The sequence below is a fragment of the Stegostoma tigrinum genome, chromosome 9 (assembly GCF_030684315.1).
Source record: "Stegostoma tigrinum isolate sSteTig4 chromosome 9, sSteTig4.hap1, whole genome shotgun sequence".
Classification (NCBI taxonomy): domain Eukaryota; kingdom Metazoa; phylum Chordata; class Chondrichthyes; order Orectolobiformes; family Stegostomatidae; genus Stegostoma; species Stegostoma tigrinum.
In genome coordinates, this window is record NC_081362.1 from 68,514,499 (window position 1) to 68,530,339 (window position 15,841).

The 15,841-nt window shown below is 39.2% G+C and overlaps 1 protein-coding gene across 2 annotated transcripts in view; it reads left to right on the plus strand.

Annotated features, from left to right (window-relative positions):
• Positions 1–15,841, plus strand: part of pigf (phosphatidylinositol glycan anchor biosynthesis, class F) — a 47,710-nt gene that overhangs the window by 30,908 nt on the left and 961 nt on the right. The window contains exon 5 of one of the 2 annotated variants that reach the window (XM_059648609.1): positions 15,772–15,807. The exons of the other annotated variant lie outside the window; for it this stretch is intronic. Coding sequence (XP_059504592.1) covers positions 15,772–15,792 — 21 coding nt within the window. The 3' untranslated portion in view covers positions 15,793–15,807. Of the gene's footprint in view, positions 1–15,771; positions 15,808–15,841 lie in introns of those variants that run through there. 2 annotated transcript variants of the gene reach the window in all.

The window sequence follows — 15,841 nt, forward strand, 5'->3', positions numbered from 1 at the left end:
TCGTGCTGCTAGATGGAGCTCTGCCTAGTTATGTAGTGATTGAGAAAGAGCAGCTACACCTCATTCAGTAAAAAAATGCGCTTTCCGTTTGCCAACGGTTGACAGATGCACGCAATGGGCAAGTATAAGTGCTTCACTGTCTTTGCTGAATGAGGAATGTAATGATGTTTCAATGTGAGAGATTTGTGGCCTTAATTCTACTTCATAGTAATCCTGCTGACATTTATTGAGTTCATTTAGGTCCGAAGGTGACTAATATTCGAGCTTCCTTTGTCGTTTAGTGACTTCATTACAGCAGTTCTGTTACATTAACTGTCAAAAAGCTAGTCTTCAGCAGTAAATCATTGAAGATTTAATTGGTCAGATAGGGTACGTGTGACTCATCCAAATGATAGACCGTTGGCCTTTTCTGAAATATTTTACAGAAAATGGCCAGGCAAATGCAAATATTCCTTTTGTGCTTATGACGTTGCTTAAGAGAAGGGCAAATTCAGAAGTGTTTGTGCCTCAATGGATGTAGCTTAACCACTTAAAGGCATACTTGATTTGAAGCAGTTATCTCACCAGGGCCAAAGAATCTTGAGCAAGCCTTACTCTTATGTCATTTTCACCTGTGGAGGTCCATAAGACTGTATCTTCGCCTCCTAAGATTCCTCTGAGAAACGTTATGCCGTTGAATGTCTAGGACAAGTGATTAAGCGATCTTCAGGTGATGGCCATTGTTTATGCTTCTACATTTTGGTTGGACTAGCTCATCAAAAAGGCTGTCGTGCAGAATTCATGCCGCACTTCTCTATCTGCTATTCCCTGATAATGTGATTATTATCCCAATGCGGCCTGTGGACTCTAGCTGTATGCAAACTGACTTGTGCATCTTATATCCTTGTGGTGTTAAAGCACTAGCATTTTTGTTAGTATTCATCAAATAGTAATGCAGTTGCTTTCCAGGCTTAACAAGATTTTTGTCTGCGAAATGCAATGAGTTATGAAGCAATTCATTGATGGTCAGTGAAATTTGCATAAAGAATTGCTGCCTTTGCAACAGAGCAGTAAAGATTGTATGCAATATTTATAGTGGAGCATTAAATCTAGTGTGTCACTTCTTCCTGTTTACCCAACTGTTCCCAATATGATTCTGTATCTGAAAGCAGTAACTGACATTTGAGCATGCATGCACTGGCAGCCATCTGCCTTACACGAATAGCTAACTAGTTTCCAGGTTGGCATCAGAAAGGCTGTTCAATCAATGGCTAATTGCAACAGAGTGCGATCCCACTTTTTAAAGGACATATGTACAACTTGCAGCAAGGATTACCAGATTGGAATCCGAACAAGGAATTCAGTAAATCTTGACTGAAAATTAAACTGTTTAAGTGCGAAGCAGAAGTGATAATGTATGAATGCACAAAATTCAGCGAGCAACAAACAAAGTTGGCCTTGGAATTCAGTTTGAAACCACAAGAAATGCCACACGATACTGAAGTAACAAGTGTGCTTGAATGATCAATCCAGAAAGAAACTGCTGTACCACACTCCTGCTCAGTAATGAATAATTAAACAATGAAAGCAGCTAAGTTTCCCCTGTATTCCATTCCTCCTGACCTTCTGAATGATCCTACCATGGGGAACCTTATCAAATGCCTTACTGAAGTCCATATACACCACATCCACAGCTCGACCCTCATCAACTTTTCTAGTCACATCCTCAAAAAAACTCTAAGGTTTGTGAGGCATGACCTACCCCTCACAAAGCCGTGTTGACTGTATTTGATCAAGCCATGCTCTTCCAGATGGTCATAAATCCTATCCCTCAGAATCCTTTCTAACACCTTACAGACGACAGACGTGAGACTTACTGGTCTGTAATTGCCGGGGATTTCCCTATTTCCTTTCTTGAAGAGAGGAATTACATTTGCCTCTCTCCAGTCCTCAGGTACGACTCCAGTGGAGAGCGAGGATGCAAAGATCTTCGCAAGTGGCGAAGCAATTTCATTTCTCGCTTCCCAAAGCAGCCGAGGACAAATCTGGTCCGGGCCTGGCGACTTGTCAATCTTAATGTTTGACAAAATTTTCAGCACATCAGCTTCCTCTATCTCTATCCATTCCAGCATGCACACCTGCTCAGGTGAGTGGGGTTCCACAGGGCTCTGTCCTTGGGCCTCTACTGTTTGTAATTTTTATTAATGACTTGGTTGAGGGGATTGAAGGATGGGTCAGCAAGTTTGCAGACGACACAAAGGTCGGAGGTGTCGTTGACAGTATAGAGGGCTGTTGTAGGCTGCAGTGGGACATTGACAGGATGCAGAGATGGGCTGAGAGGTGGCAGATGGAGTTCAACCTGGATAAATGCGAGGTGATGCATTTTGGAAGGTCGAATTTGAAAGCTGAGTACAGGATTAAGGATAGGATTCTTGGCAGTGTGGAGGAACAGAGGGATCTTGGTGTGCAGATACAATGATCCCTTAAAATGGCCACCCAAGTGGACAGGGTTGTTCAGAAAGCATATGGTGTATTGGCTTTCATTAACAGGGGGATTGAGTTTAAGAGTCGTGAGATCTTGTTGCAGCTCTATAAAACTTTGGTTAGACCGCACTTGGAATACTGCGTCCAGTTCTGGTTGCCCTATTATAGGAAAGATGTGGATGCTTTGGAGAGGGTTCAGAGGAGGTTTACCAGGATGCTGCCTGGACTGGAGGGCTTATTTTATGAAGAGAGGTTGACTGAGCTCGGTCTCTTTTCATTGGAGAAAAGGAGGAGGAGGGGACCTAATTGAGGTATACAAGATAATGAGAGGCATAGATAGAGTTGATAGCCAGAGACTATATTTCCCAGGGCAGAAATGGCTAGCACGAGGGGTCATAGTTTTAAGCTGGTTGGTGGAAAGTATAGAGGGGATGTCAGAGGCGGGTTCTTCTCACAGAGAGTTGTGAGAGCATGGAATGCGTTGCCAGCAGCAGTTGTGGAAGCAAGGTCATGGGGGTCATTTAAGAGACTGCTGGACATGCATATGGTCACAGAAATTTGAGGGTGCATACATGAGGATCAATGGTTGGCACAACATTGTGGGCTGAAGGGCCTGTTCTGTGCTGTACTGTTCTATGTTCTAAAACCCACCACCAGTCCTTTCATTGAACAGAATTCTGGGGAAGGGCAATAATCTTCAATCTGATTATTTAAAGCACAGGTCATTTGCATAGAAGATATAGCTCTGCCTGCAAAAAAATATAAAATACCGGCTACACTTAACGGGTCTGCCAATATCTGTTGTGAGAGAAATCAGTTTCATGTTTCAGACTTGTCTTCTTCCTAACTCGGTTTGCTCTTGGATTCATCTCTCCCCACACTAATCAAATATTACAGTAAACAACTAAGGACCTAAATGCGACCGATCTTCCTCCTGAACAGAGCTCCATCAAAAAATAAAACATTCAGTACAATCACCTTCCCTTCACCCAACCTGACTGATTCTCAAGAAGATCCAAGTGCCATTGAATTTTCCAGCTATTGGGAGTAATCACAATGCATCTTTCTGAACGAGGTTGTGGACTTGCTCGTCGAGCCAGTGTGTTTGGTTACAGATGTTTCCTCATGCTGCTAGGTAACATCATCAGTGCACCTCTGGCGAAGCATTGGTGTTCTGTCCTGCTTGTTATTTATATGCCTCGGTTTTCTGGGATCATTGGCATTTCTTCCAGTTCTGTTTCTCCAGTGGTTTATGTATCAGGTCCAGTTCAATGCGTTTGTTGATGAAGTTCCATTTGAAATGCCAGGCCTGCAGGAATTCCCTGGCATTTCTCTGTTTGGCTTTGCATTGAGACCACCGTGGTTGTTGCTATGGTATCCTTTACGTTTGTCAGCAGCTGTCACAGGATGGTTGTTGGTTTGTGAGCTAGGGATACCTAGGGATCTGAGTAGTCTTGTAGTCCTCTCTTGTTATGTCTCTTATGATATATACGAACATGAAGGATCCCATACCCACAATAAAACTAACGTAATATACAAAATATCATGCCAGGGCTATAACATGAGAGAGGCCAAACTGGAAGAAAACTGACAATAAGGGTACACAAACACCAAATAGCCACCAAGAGGCACAACCAATTCTCACTTGACTCAAAACACACAGACAAAGAATGATAAGAATTTGACTAGGACAACGCATCCATAATAGCTAGGCCTATTGAAAATTTCAAAACTGAAGTAAATTGGGTTTTTTGTTAACTAAGGACTATGGAACCAAGGTAGGTAAATGGAGTTAAGTTGGAAATTGGCTACAATTTGTTTCAGGGATGTAGATACTGGAGGTAAATAAAATGGTGGCCTCTATTTCAAAGTGAATGGGGTAGAAAAATCTGAACAGGGATGAGACAACAAATGGAATTACTCTTGCTTCTATCTAAGAAGTGGGTTTCAATCTGAGGTGTCTAGTGCTGAACCCAATTCTAGTAGATTCATGAGAGAGCTGTACATAAGGGGAATTGATCTGCATTTCAACACTTTTTGCATTGCCAAATCAAAGTTGGTCAATTGTTGAATAATTTGCAGATTGATTACTAGAGTATTTCGGGCTTTCTATTACTGTTTTACTCTTGAGGATATAAATGTCAAACTCATTTGTGTACTGATCTGCACAGATCTTGCAGTTATTGAGCTGTGGTTGCATGATTTTCATGAAGCTTTTGAAATTTCATGTTTAAGCTTCATAGTTATTCAAGACTATTCCCAACTTCCAGACTAACCTGCACTGGCTTCTCATACTTATTGCTTTACTGATGCTTACTTTGTGGGAGCAGAGAGCCTGAGTCTTTAATGATGGGCTGCTCTTGCATCCAGCTTACACAGAAGGTAATACAGCAAGTAAAACAGCAAGACACTGTATCGTCATAAGACATGGGAGCAGAACTTAGTCATTTGGGCCATTGAATCTGCTCTATCTTTGTCTATCTGTGTTGAAGACACTTAACAACCTATTCTCTGCAGAAAAGAACTCCATAGAGGTGTTCCCCTCCATGAGAGGAATTACCCCCACATATCTGTCTTAAATGGGCCACCACATCCTCTGATGTTTTGCTGTCAGGACCTGTACTCTTCCACAATGGGGAATAACCTCTAGCACCTACCCTGTCAAACCCCCTATGCATCTTGTGTGTTTCACTAAAGTCACCTCTTGTTCTCCTTAACTCCAATGTGTATAGGCCCAGCCTACTCAACTTCTCCTCAAAAGATACTCTTTCTGTAACTGGGATCAACAAATCTAACTTTCTCTGGATTGTCTCCAATGTCAATTTATCTTAGTTTAGGTAAGAGGCCCAAAACTATTCAGTGTTCTAGTTGTGGTCTAGGTAGTGTCTTGTATAGTTTCAGCAAAACGTTCAGATTTTTCTACCCCATTCACTTTGAAATAGAGGCCACCATTTTATTTACCTCCAGTATCTACTTAAATGCAAGGTATTTGTGATTTATATACAAGGACCCCATATCTCTGTGTTGCAGCTTTCTAAAGTCTTTCTCCATTTTCATAATATTCAGCACTTTTTGTCCTTCCATATCCTCACATTTTCCCACATTATATTCCATCTGCCAGTTTTTGCCCCTGTATTTAACCTGCCTATACTATTCTGTAGACTCTTAGTCATTCTCACCACATGCCTTCCCACCTATTTTTGTGTCATCCACAAAATTGTTGATAATATGTTCACTTCCTCATCCAAATCATTAGTATATACAGGAAGTAATTGTTGCTGTAGCACTGAGTCCTGTGGCATTCCACAAGTGACAAGTTGCATCTTGAAAATGGCCACCTTATTCCATTTCTTTGCTTTTTATTAATTAGCCAATCTATGCATGGCAATACTATCTTCAATACCATGAGCTTTTGTCTTAAGTAGCTTTATGTACTGCACTATTATTGAATACCTTTTGGAAATCTGAATATTTTAGATCTACTAGTTCCCCTTTATCTATCCTTTTTTTTAACCCTCTTTAAATAGTTCTAAGGAATTTGTCGGCTATCATTTTCCCTTTCTAGAATCCACACTGATGACATTAAATCCTGGGATTCCTTTCCTGACAATGTTGTTAGACCTCCAGCACATGGACTGCGACAATTCAAAAGGGCAGCTCACCACCAGCTTCTCAAAGGACAAGTAGGGTTGGGTAAAAAATGTTGGTGCAGCCAGTGACTCCACATCCCACAAGTGAATAAAAAAAATTCTAATTGCCCTGTTATTGTATCCTCTATAATAGGCTATAGCACTTTCCCAGTAACAGATATTAAATCAACTGGCCTACAGTTACCTGATTTTGTTTTTGTTTTCATTTTTGAAGAGAATGTTACATTGGCAATTTTTCAATCCTCTGGGACTTTACCAGAATCCAGAGATTCTTGGAAGATTATTACCAGTGTACCCACTATCTCTGTACCCACTTCCTTTAATAACCTAATACGCAACCTATCAAGTCCAGGTAATTTACTGACCTATAACCCCATCAGTTTCCTTGGTCCTTTTTTCTCTCATGTCAAGTATTGTATTTATTTTATCCCGTGTGATTATTTAGTATTTTTGGAATTTGATTTGTGTATTTTACAGTGCAGACTGATACAAAGTATTTCTTCTCCATTTCCCAATTCCTCATTATTGTATTCTTATCTTCACTGTCTTGGGGCTTGTGACCACTTTGCCCACCATCTTCCATTTTTATTTCCTTAAACTCTTACAGTCTGTTTTGATACTATATACTAGTTTATTCCCAGAGTATTTCCTTTCTCTTTTCAGTTGGCCATCTTTAGTTGACTTTTAAAAATTTTTGTATCATCTGGCTTACCACCACCAGTACCTTGAATGCTTTTTATTTTACAATGAACAGCTTTATATCAATTGATTGAATGGTATTAAATCATATTGAAAACTCTGCGCTTTGTTAGACAAAATACAGAAGAAGAAGGGATGAGGCCAGGTTGCTTAATATTTTGGAGCTTGACCTCTGACCGTTCTCAGACTTACTTCTGTTCAATATAAATAGACTAATCTTTTCACTGGAAGAAGTGGGGATGGCTGCAGGCTCCATGCTTGCCGTGTGTAACCCTACTGTAGTCACTGGTAATCTCCACAACTCCTCTGCTTCTCCACATTGGCAGATTGGTCATTTGATTCAAATCTGAATTTGGTAGCTGTTTTTTGTTGTTCAGGGCTGCTATTTGTTTTCAGGTCCTGTAATGGAATCTAGGCCCTATATCGGGAAGCATGTGTATATTGGAACATAGCACCTGTTCTTTGGTATTCAGATCTGATCTTTGGATTTGACTTGAATTTTTGAACACCATTCCATTTCTTCAGTTTCTGGCAGGTTGAGGGAGGGCATTACATGGGATCAGTGGGGCATGATTCTGATTGACAGCTGGGTTACATCACCAGTGCGTCAGATTCTCCCTTGTCTTCTGGAATTACTCATTGTGTTGGCCCAACCAATCCATGTGATTGTTAAACACAGAGACTGAGTGTCCATCCAGCAGTGGGGGAGCAGAACTTATATTTTTAATTTTAGAGTTGAGGAGGTCCAATCCTTTCTGTACCTGCCTGGTCAGCAGGATGAGTTTACATGTGCCTTGCATCACGTTCACTCCCCTGGCACCTGCGGGGTGAGTTAGTTCAAAATAATCTTGTCTTGGAATTGCTGCCTCAGGCTGCTCACTGTGCCAGCATGTCACATAATCTTTTAATTTTGTTTCAGGGAAACCTCAACCGTCTTGATTGCTCTGAATTCAGTTCTATGTTCTAAGTGGAATAAATTCTGGCCTTGTTTTTATTACCAGCCCCCTACTAACTCTTATAATCAGATTCCAGTATTTTATTAAAATTTTAAGACATGTGTTTGGAAACTTTAATGCAAATGAGTATTTGACAGAAGTGCCACTTCGCTCTTTTCAGGTCACTATTTCTGTATGTGTGTGCTTTTACTGTTTGGTCACTTAGTGTTATAGCTGTTTCTTGCTTCTGGCCATGACAAAAGCTGATTGTTAAGACTAGAGACTAAAATAGGTTTTCATTTGTGAGACGAGATTCTTTAACTGATCTTATGTGTTTTGGCCCTTAACCAAGTACGGTTAACTGGTTCTGTTCATGGCATCTTCTTGGGTTGCAACCTTGTCACAAGATCTTTTGGGTTAGATCCTAAATGAAACATTTTTTGATTACATTAGGAAAGAACTTGCATTTATATGGCACCATTCATGCGTTTGAGGCATCCCAAAGTTAAACATAGCAAATTAAGTTGTTCTGAAATACAGTCACTGCTGTTTGGAGGCCACTGCAGCAGTATGCTTGCTATAAAACAATGAGATAAATGACCAGAAAATAGTTTATTCAGAAATAAGTGTTTGCCATAATAATCTTTCAAATGATATTCTCCCTCAAATTGGATCAATAGAAGATGTTTGAACCCTAATGATAAGGCAGAGGAGGGCCTATGCTTTAATGCCTGAACTAAAGGACAGAGGTGCTGATAGTGTGGTGCTTATCAGTGTTGATGTGTAATGTGTGCTTAAGTTTCTGGGCCAAGTTTAAATCTTTCCCTAACTAACTTTGTGTGCAGTGAAGAGGAGTACCACAAAGCCAGGGCTGACAGTACAAAGCTGTTGAATAACTTAAGTTTCTTAATAATGCTAATATTTTATGGTTAGTGTGTGTTTTCTTTTGGACTACTGGAGCTTTCTGATAATTTTGTTTATTGTTCTATTTCAACCACTGATGTTGGGGTTTCCACCTTCCCCCTCATTCGGTGAACCCCAACCTCTGTAGTGTGCTGTGAACCTGAATAGCTCTCTGTACTACAGAGTTCTAAGTTAACAACTCCACCTTAAACTTGTTCGACATGTGAACTTGAAGGATCAGTCAACCAAGCTACATCTTTTGGATCAGCAAGTTCTCTGCCAATGCATGATAAGCTATTTCCGTCTTCCTAGGCTTGGTGAACATTGCTATTGCCTCATTTAATGATGACATTTTATAAGGAATTGACAAGCAGTTTATAAACCATAATTGAACCATATGACAGAAAGCACTCTTTTAGTTTCCTTGCAAGACCAGATGGGGGAAAAAGAACGTATGAGACTACAATAGCATTTCCATTTTCTATACAGCAGTTCCTGACTTCAGATATTTTGTACCAAGCTAACAGGAAATTTTAGGATTAAATAATTTGACCGTCAACATCTGCAGTTTTAGTTTAACACTTTTAAGTCTATAATCTTTTTCTTTCCCCCCCCCCCCCTCCCTAAAACATTAATGTGGCAAAGTTTCAAAGCTGCTACGAAAAATGAGGGGAACTGAGAAACACTAACTGTCTGGAATTGAGTGATGGATGTTTGTAAGCAGGGGTGTGGAAATCTACATTGTGATACTAATGTAGGATGAGGGGGTTGTCAGGGAGGGGGAAGACTTCAGGGCTTGGGAAGAAAACTGTTCTAATTAATTCATTAGCATTTTTTTTACCTTACAATATTTTTACAAAAATGCAGAAGTCTTGTTCCTGGGACCGAAAGCCACTAACAAAGCAGCAGGAAATATAAATCTGACCAATTTGTGCATTAACTATTTCTTAAACATGTGAATCACATGAGACAGGAACTGAGCAGCTATCCACTTTTGTAGATTTTTGACAACTGGATTGCAGTCTTTAAATATGCTACAGTAGAAAATATACAAGAGACAATGGATATAGGTGAAAAGTTCCCATAAACTGATCGATGTTAAAAGCACTTTGTTCATTTGCTCCTTTACGTTATCTTGTCTTGCACTAGCAATGCATTAGATTGATTGATTTCTTTTTTTAAAAAAAACAAACAGATCATGCAACCTAAGAGATATGAGCAGGATTATACCATACAGCTCCTTGTGTGCCGTATCATTCACGAGATCATTGACCATTGGTTTTAATTCCTCTTTGCCACCAGCTCCCTTGACTCCCTGAGAGGGTAAAAATCTGTCTTACTGAAATCTTAATTGTGTGTAACAATGGAAACTTATTCACCATCCTTTCAATAAAAAAGAATTCTCATCTCAGTCCTCCTAGATCCTGAGACTATGCCCCTATGCTCTCGATATTACAGAAGCTTCAATTTCTCTGTATCTATCCTGTCAGGTCCCTTTTTTAAAAACCTTTTGTTTCAGTGAGATCACCTCTCACCCTTTAAACTCCAGAGAATAAAGATCCATTTTGGACGACCTCTCATTGTAGTACAACATTCTGACCCCAGTTCATAAGAATCTATTTTCTTGCTAACACAAGGAGTAAACCTCCTAACAAGAACTCTGTCTCATAATGTGTTTTAGTTGCACTTCTTGTGTTTAAAATTTTAACCAAATATCAATGTCTTTCCACTTGTTTTATTTGCACTATGTATTATTTATAAGTATGGTAGATCCAGGAAGGATATGCTAAGTTTACCTCAACACTAGTTTTCAGTTAAACTGATTACATGGCACTTTTGCATTTCCTCATAGCATGTAAGTAAAGCAAATGTGAATTCTTAATACATAAGCTACATCTATGTTTGGATTAACTGTGCTTTTAAAACCTCTTAAGTAAATATGCGCAACTTGCATTTTTGTTCAGGTGAACGTGGATGTTTCTGAATGCCGTAGTTGTCTTTCTTCTAAATGTATTTAGGCATCTGAAACTTAAACCCATAACAGGCCCTGAGACTAGTGTAGCATTGTTTTGTGTGTTTCTGCATCTGTGTCTGTGTGTTCAATTGTTAAGGTGAGAAAAATATCAAACCTTCTTTGATCCAGTTCATATGCCAAAGAAAAATCTGAATAAAATTGACTCTACTACTGTACCTTCCAACAGGCTATAAAATCCAGGAAATTGAAACTACACCCTAGGTATAGATCTTATTGTATACAATAATTATACAGTAATTTCACTCATGTTCTGTAGACTGCAATGAGAAGCAAATTTGCTACCCTATTTCCTTTTCGTTGCTCATGTTGTGCCTCCGTTGAAAAAGTCTTCATGATTGGGTGTCTAGTGTCTCTATTCTCAAATATTTTGGGGGCATTTCCTGGCATAGACTTTGCTGCTGAGCTATCTGACTAGCTAACAAAGATATCAGTGATCAATGTGCAAAAAATAAGCATGACTTAAGTGGCCAGCTTGTTAACTATTTGGAACATCATGCAAATTTTATGTAAGAATGTTTGTACAGTATGGATAACATAGCAGGAGCAGTCCATTCAGCCCCTTCAGCCTGCTGCACCATGGCTGATCAGCTACTTCAACTATCTATTATCTGTTAATATCATTAGTAATGGGAAAATATCAGTCACTGTCCTTAGCTTACTTAAGAACCTGAGCTTTCCACAGCCTCCGAGTTGGACAGTGTCAAAGGTTCACCACCCTCCTGCGTGAAGACAATTCCTCATTTCAGTCCTCAATGACTTTACCTTTATTCTGAGATTGTGTCCCCTACTTTTGAAATGTCTTAGCCAGAGCTACAGTACGTTGGTGGACAATGGAAGGAGGAAGATGAGGGTGTGACTTAATTGTTTTTCAAAACAAAATAATTGACAAAATAATATGATCAATGAGGTTGATCAAGTAGTTGGATGTGCCTCATGACCGTTTGAGGGTGCATAAATTACTCTAACCATGTTTTTCATATTGTCTAGAACTTGCTGCACCCCTAGCCAAACTGCTCCAGTGCAGCTACAACACTGGCATCTATCCAGGCCTGTGGAAAATTCCCCATAAAGTGGGACAAATCAATCAGCCAATTACTGTCCCATTAGTTTGCTCTTGATTATCAGTAAATTGATGGACAGTATCATTAACATTGCTCTCACGCAGCACCTGCTTTGCAATAAATTGATCACTGATGCTCAGTTTGGATTACATCATTGACACCATCCAGGACAAACCAACTCACTTGATTAGGACAACATCCACAAACACTCACTCAGTCCAAAACTGACATGTAGTTCTAGCAGTGTGTACCACCTACAGCTGCAGAAATTCACCATTTGATGGCACCTTGCAAACCGATAAGCACTAACATCTAGCAGGACATGGACAGTAGACATCTAGGAATACCATGATGTGCAAGTTGACCTCCAAGCCACTCACTGTCTTGACTTGAAACTATATCACCTTTGCTTCAGTGTTGCTAGGTCAAAATCCTGGAACTCCCTCCCTAATGGTGCTGGGGCTGTACTTACACAGAATGAACTGCAATGGTTCAAGAAGGCAGTTTACCAAAACCTTCAGAAGGGCAATTAACACTATCGCTGGCAGCAACACCTATTTCCTGAGTGACTTCAGAAAAAACTAACCTTAACTTAAATGTTATATGTAATGATGGATACAATATTATCAAAAATAGAGAATTTTAGTGGCTTCTTCGATGACCTTCCATTCATCATAAGGTCAGAAGTGGGGATGTTTGCTGATGACTGCACAGTATTCAGCATCTGGTCTTTAGAATTAAATTTATATAACTTTATTTGGCTTTTGACAGTTTAGAAAGCAACATGATCTAGATTTTTTTTTAAATTGTGTGAATAATTTAGATTTGAGGAAATGATTAAATATTGTCAACAGGCTGGGTAATGTATAATGACCTGGCAAGCTGACACTCCAAATACTTTGATAAAGAGATAACAAGGTGTGCATAGGATGAACATAGCAGGTCAAGCAGTGTCAGAGGAGCAGGAAATGCTCCTGTTTCAGGCCTGGTTTTTCTGAAGAAGGGTCTAGGCCTGAAATGTCAGCTTTCCTGCTCCTCTGATGCTGCTTGGCCTGCTGTGTTCATCCAGCTCTACACCTTGTTATCTCAGATTGTCCAGCATCTGCAGTTCCTACTATCTCCACTAAAAATACTTTGCCTTTTTCTTTATCTCTCTTCTCTAACCACCTCAAAAAATAGATAGGTAAATATTTATCATAAAAATTATATCAAAAGTCAGTTGTGGGATTGAATCAGGGCTCAAAATGCTTGTTATTTTTGTAAAGGCTATGCAGAGTTTGAGTGCACAAAGGGTACGTTGATTCTTGAAGGGAAGGGAAGGGAAGGGAAGGGAAGAAACTTATTTTCAAGTCCTATTTTGAATCATGAGGGCAGTTTTTGCAAATAGTGTTTGATTTGTTTACAGTAGTTTTGTTTTTAAGGAACCTTTGGACAACATGGGAATGAGGTCACAAATGAAGTGATTTATTTTTATTTTAAAGTAAATAAACATATTTTTTACTCAAAACAATAAATATAGATGCAGTGTTCACTTTCCTACAATGTGCCTCAAAGAATTCCCTAACACGTCTCTTAAACCAGTATGGTTTGTTTTCCCCATTTCTTAAACTAGCTGCTTTATGACCGTTTAAAGCTTTTCTGCCGTGACTGTACACCTATCCGGAAACTGGCTTGAGACTACATAAATTGATTTCATGTTGGACCTTCATGGATCAGTGGCAGCTAGATTCAGTCTGTCTGGTGCTTTGTTCCAACATGCTGATTTTTCTTCCCTGTGCAGGTATAGTTATTGGTCTGTTAAAAGCAGACTTTATCAGTACTTTACGTAAATTACTGTTCTTACGATCTGCCCCGAAGTTTCTCAACCATGAATTGCATTGCAGGCCGGACTTGGCTGATCTTGACATCCACATTTTCCCGTGGAGTCACAAGATAGGATCAGGAATAGAAACATCTCTTACTCATACTGAGCTTGGGACTGAGACCAATTATAGCGGCTCGGGCTTAGGACTGCATAAGTGCCTTTAACCACTAAGCAAGCAAGCTGGCTGAATATAGAAATTAGGCATAACTGTCATAAAATTGGTCACGTTAGCAGCACAAGGACCAACGTTTTCTTCAGCACTGCCTTCGTGTTGGCATAAATTCAGTTGTGGCTCTCAAATGCATTGGGAAAGCAGCTGGAGAGAAAAATGTGGAGCTCTGGAGAAAAGTTTGGGGGGCGGGGGGGAAGAGTGGGACTTGCACAGTTGTTCTTGCAAAAACACAGGTGTAACGGGCTGAATAACCTCCACATCCTGAAACTATTCAATGCTTTTGAAATCTCAAATCACCCTATTCACTATCAGCTGCCAAAGTATGCAAATTTAACCCTTTTGAGGACAGCTGCTAGCTTCTCTTGGTTGTTTGATGTCACATGGGGTGAGGAAGGAGTTTGTTGGGCCTTTGATGTTATGAATTAAAGCATTTTAATCAGTCACTCTTCAAAAAGTGAGAAATGAGATTTCTTTTTCTAAAGCCTTTTAGCTTTGACTATAGTATTGATTTTACAGTACCATTTGCAGTAAAACTTCTGCTATGTAAGTAGCATTACTGCAAAAGGGGATTTCTCAGGGTTACTGTGAATTCATTCTTTTTAAGTCACCAAGAACCACAGGATTCTCTGCAGCTGTGGGTAGTCTGAGGCTTAGTGTACTTTTTACAAAAAAAAGTAAGATTTGATTCTGCCTCCTGATAAACAAATCATGAGTTGGTTAGAGCAGATACAACACAACAATCTGAGCATCTTGTTGAGAGCTCTTAAAAAGGCCCACTTCAATCTGACCAATACCAGTCATTGCTCAATGAGCAATATTGTTTTGGAAATAATGTTATGCTTCAAACTGCACAATATCTTTTAGGCGCTGGATCATAGTCTTGAAGTTTCCAATCCAATACTACTGTGGACACACTCTTACCACAATAAGTGCACTGCTTCAGTAAAGCCCATCAGTACAGCTTGGGCCACTAGGGTGGGGTAATAAATATGCCCTTGTCACCTACACATATCCTAAGAATAGATTGTTAGAAGCTTTCTATTCTGAGCATTTAAATTTAGAGGCAGATGACCTGTCAATTTTAAAAAAGTCTGTGAAATGTACCATAATTTTTTGGGGTTTGGTATTTTTGGAGAAAGACAAATCTAGTAACTACTAAGTTTAAGAATGGATGGAAACTGAGTAAACTGAATCAAATACATGGCAGGACACACACTTTAAAATTAAGAAGTTGTGAGAGTTTTTAAAGTTAAATATGTAACTTTGAATTAAAGACCATTAGAGTCTATAAATGGGATCATGAGATTTCTTGAGAACAGATTGAGCATTAGTGAAATCAGACAAATGGTACTTTGTGTAGATTAACAGTCAGCTTGTTTGGTCCTGATGACTTTTTTAGTGACTTCCTACAATTCAAGTTCATGAGCACAGTTACATGAACATTCCTGTGAAATCCTCAGTGATTCCTCCTCTTACCCCTTTCTAATATGCAATAAGTTGTTCCATTGTTTCAAAATCTTCACTTTCACCAAGTATTTTTGCATTCGTTTATTCAATTTTGCCACATAAAATTGAGAAAAGCTGAGCAACAGTCTTATTTCCTGTACTGGTTGCTTATAGACCACATACTTCATAGCTATTAAGAAAAGAGGACTGTTTCCTTTAATTTAGAAACAAAAATCAGAACTTTCATAACAAACAAAATCAGAGGATGAATCTGGTACCACTAGGTTATCTACTGAAGTAGTCAAAAATTATCAGCAAATTAAGATTAAACATCAGTCCTACAAAGTAAGAATTGTGTCTTATCACCCAAATCCAAATATTCTTGCCTTTAGTAGTATTTTATCCTAAATATAATTTAAAATAAAAGAGCAGTCTCAATGGAACATTGTAAACCATAGCTTGTTTATTGCCAAAGAGGTTTTCTAATCTTTGATAGCTGTTTTACTCCTCCTGAAAAATTGTGTTGCTTTCTTTATTTTGCAGTCAGGAACACCAGCAAAATAGAATGAGCATTCCATTCATTGGCATGAACAGGGGTAAATAATTTTACACC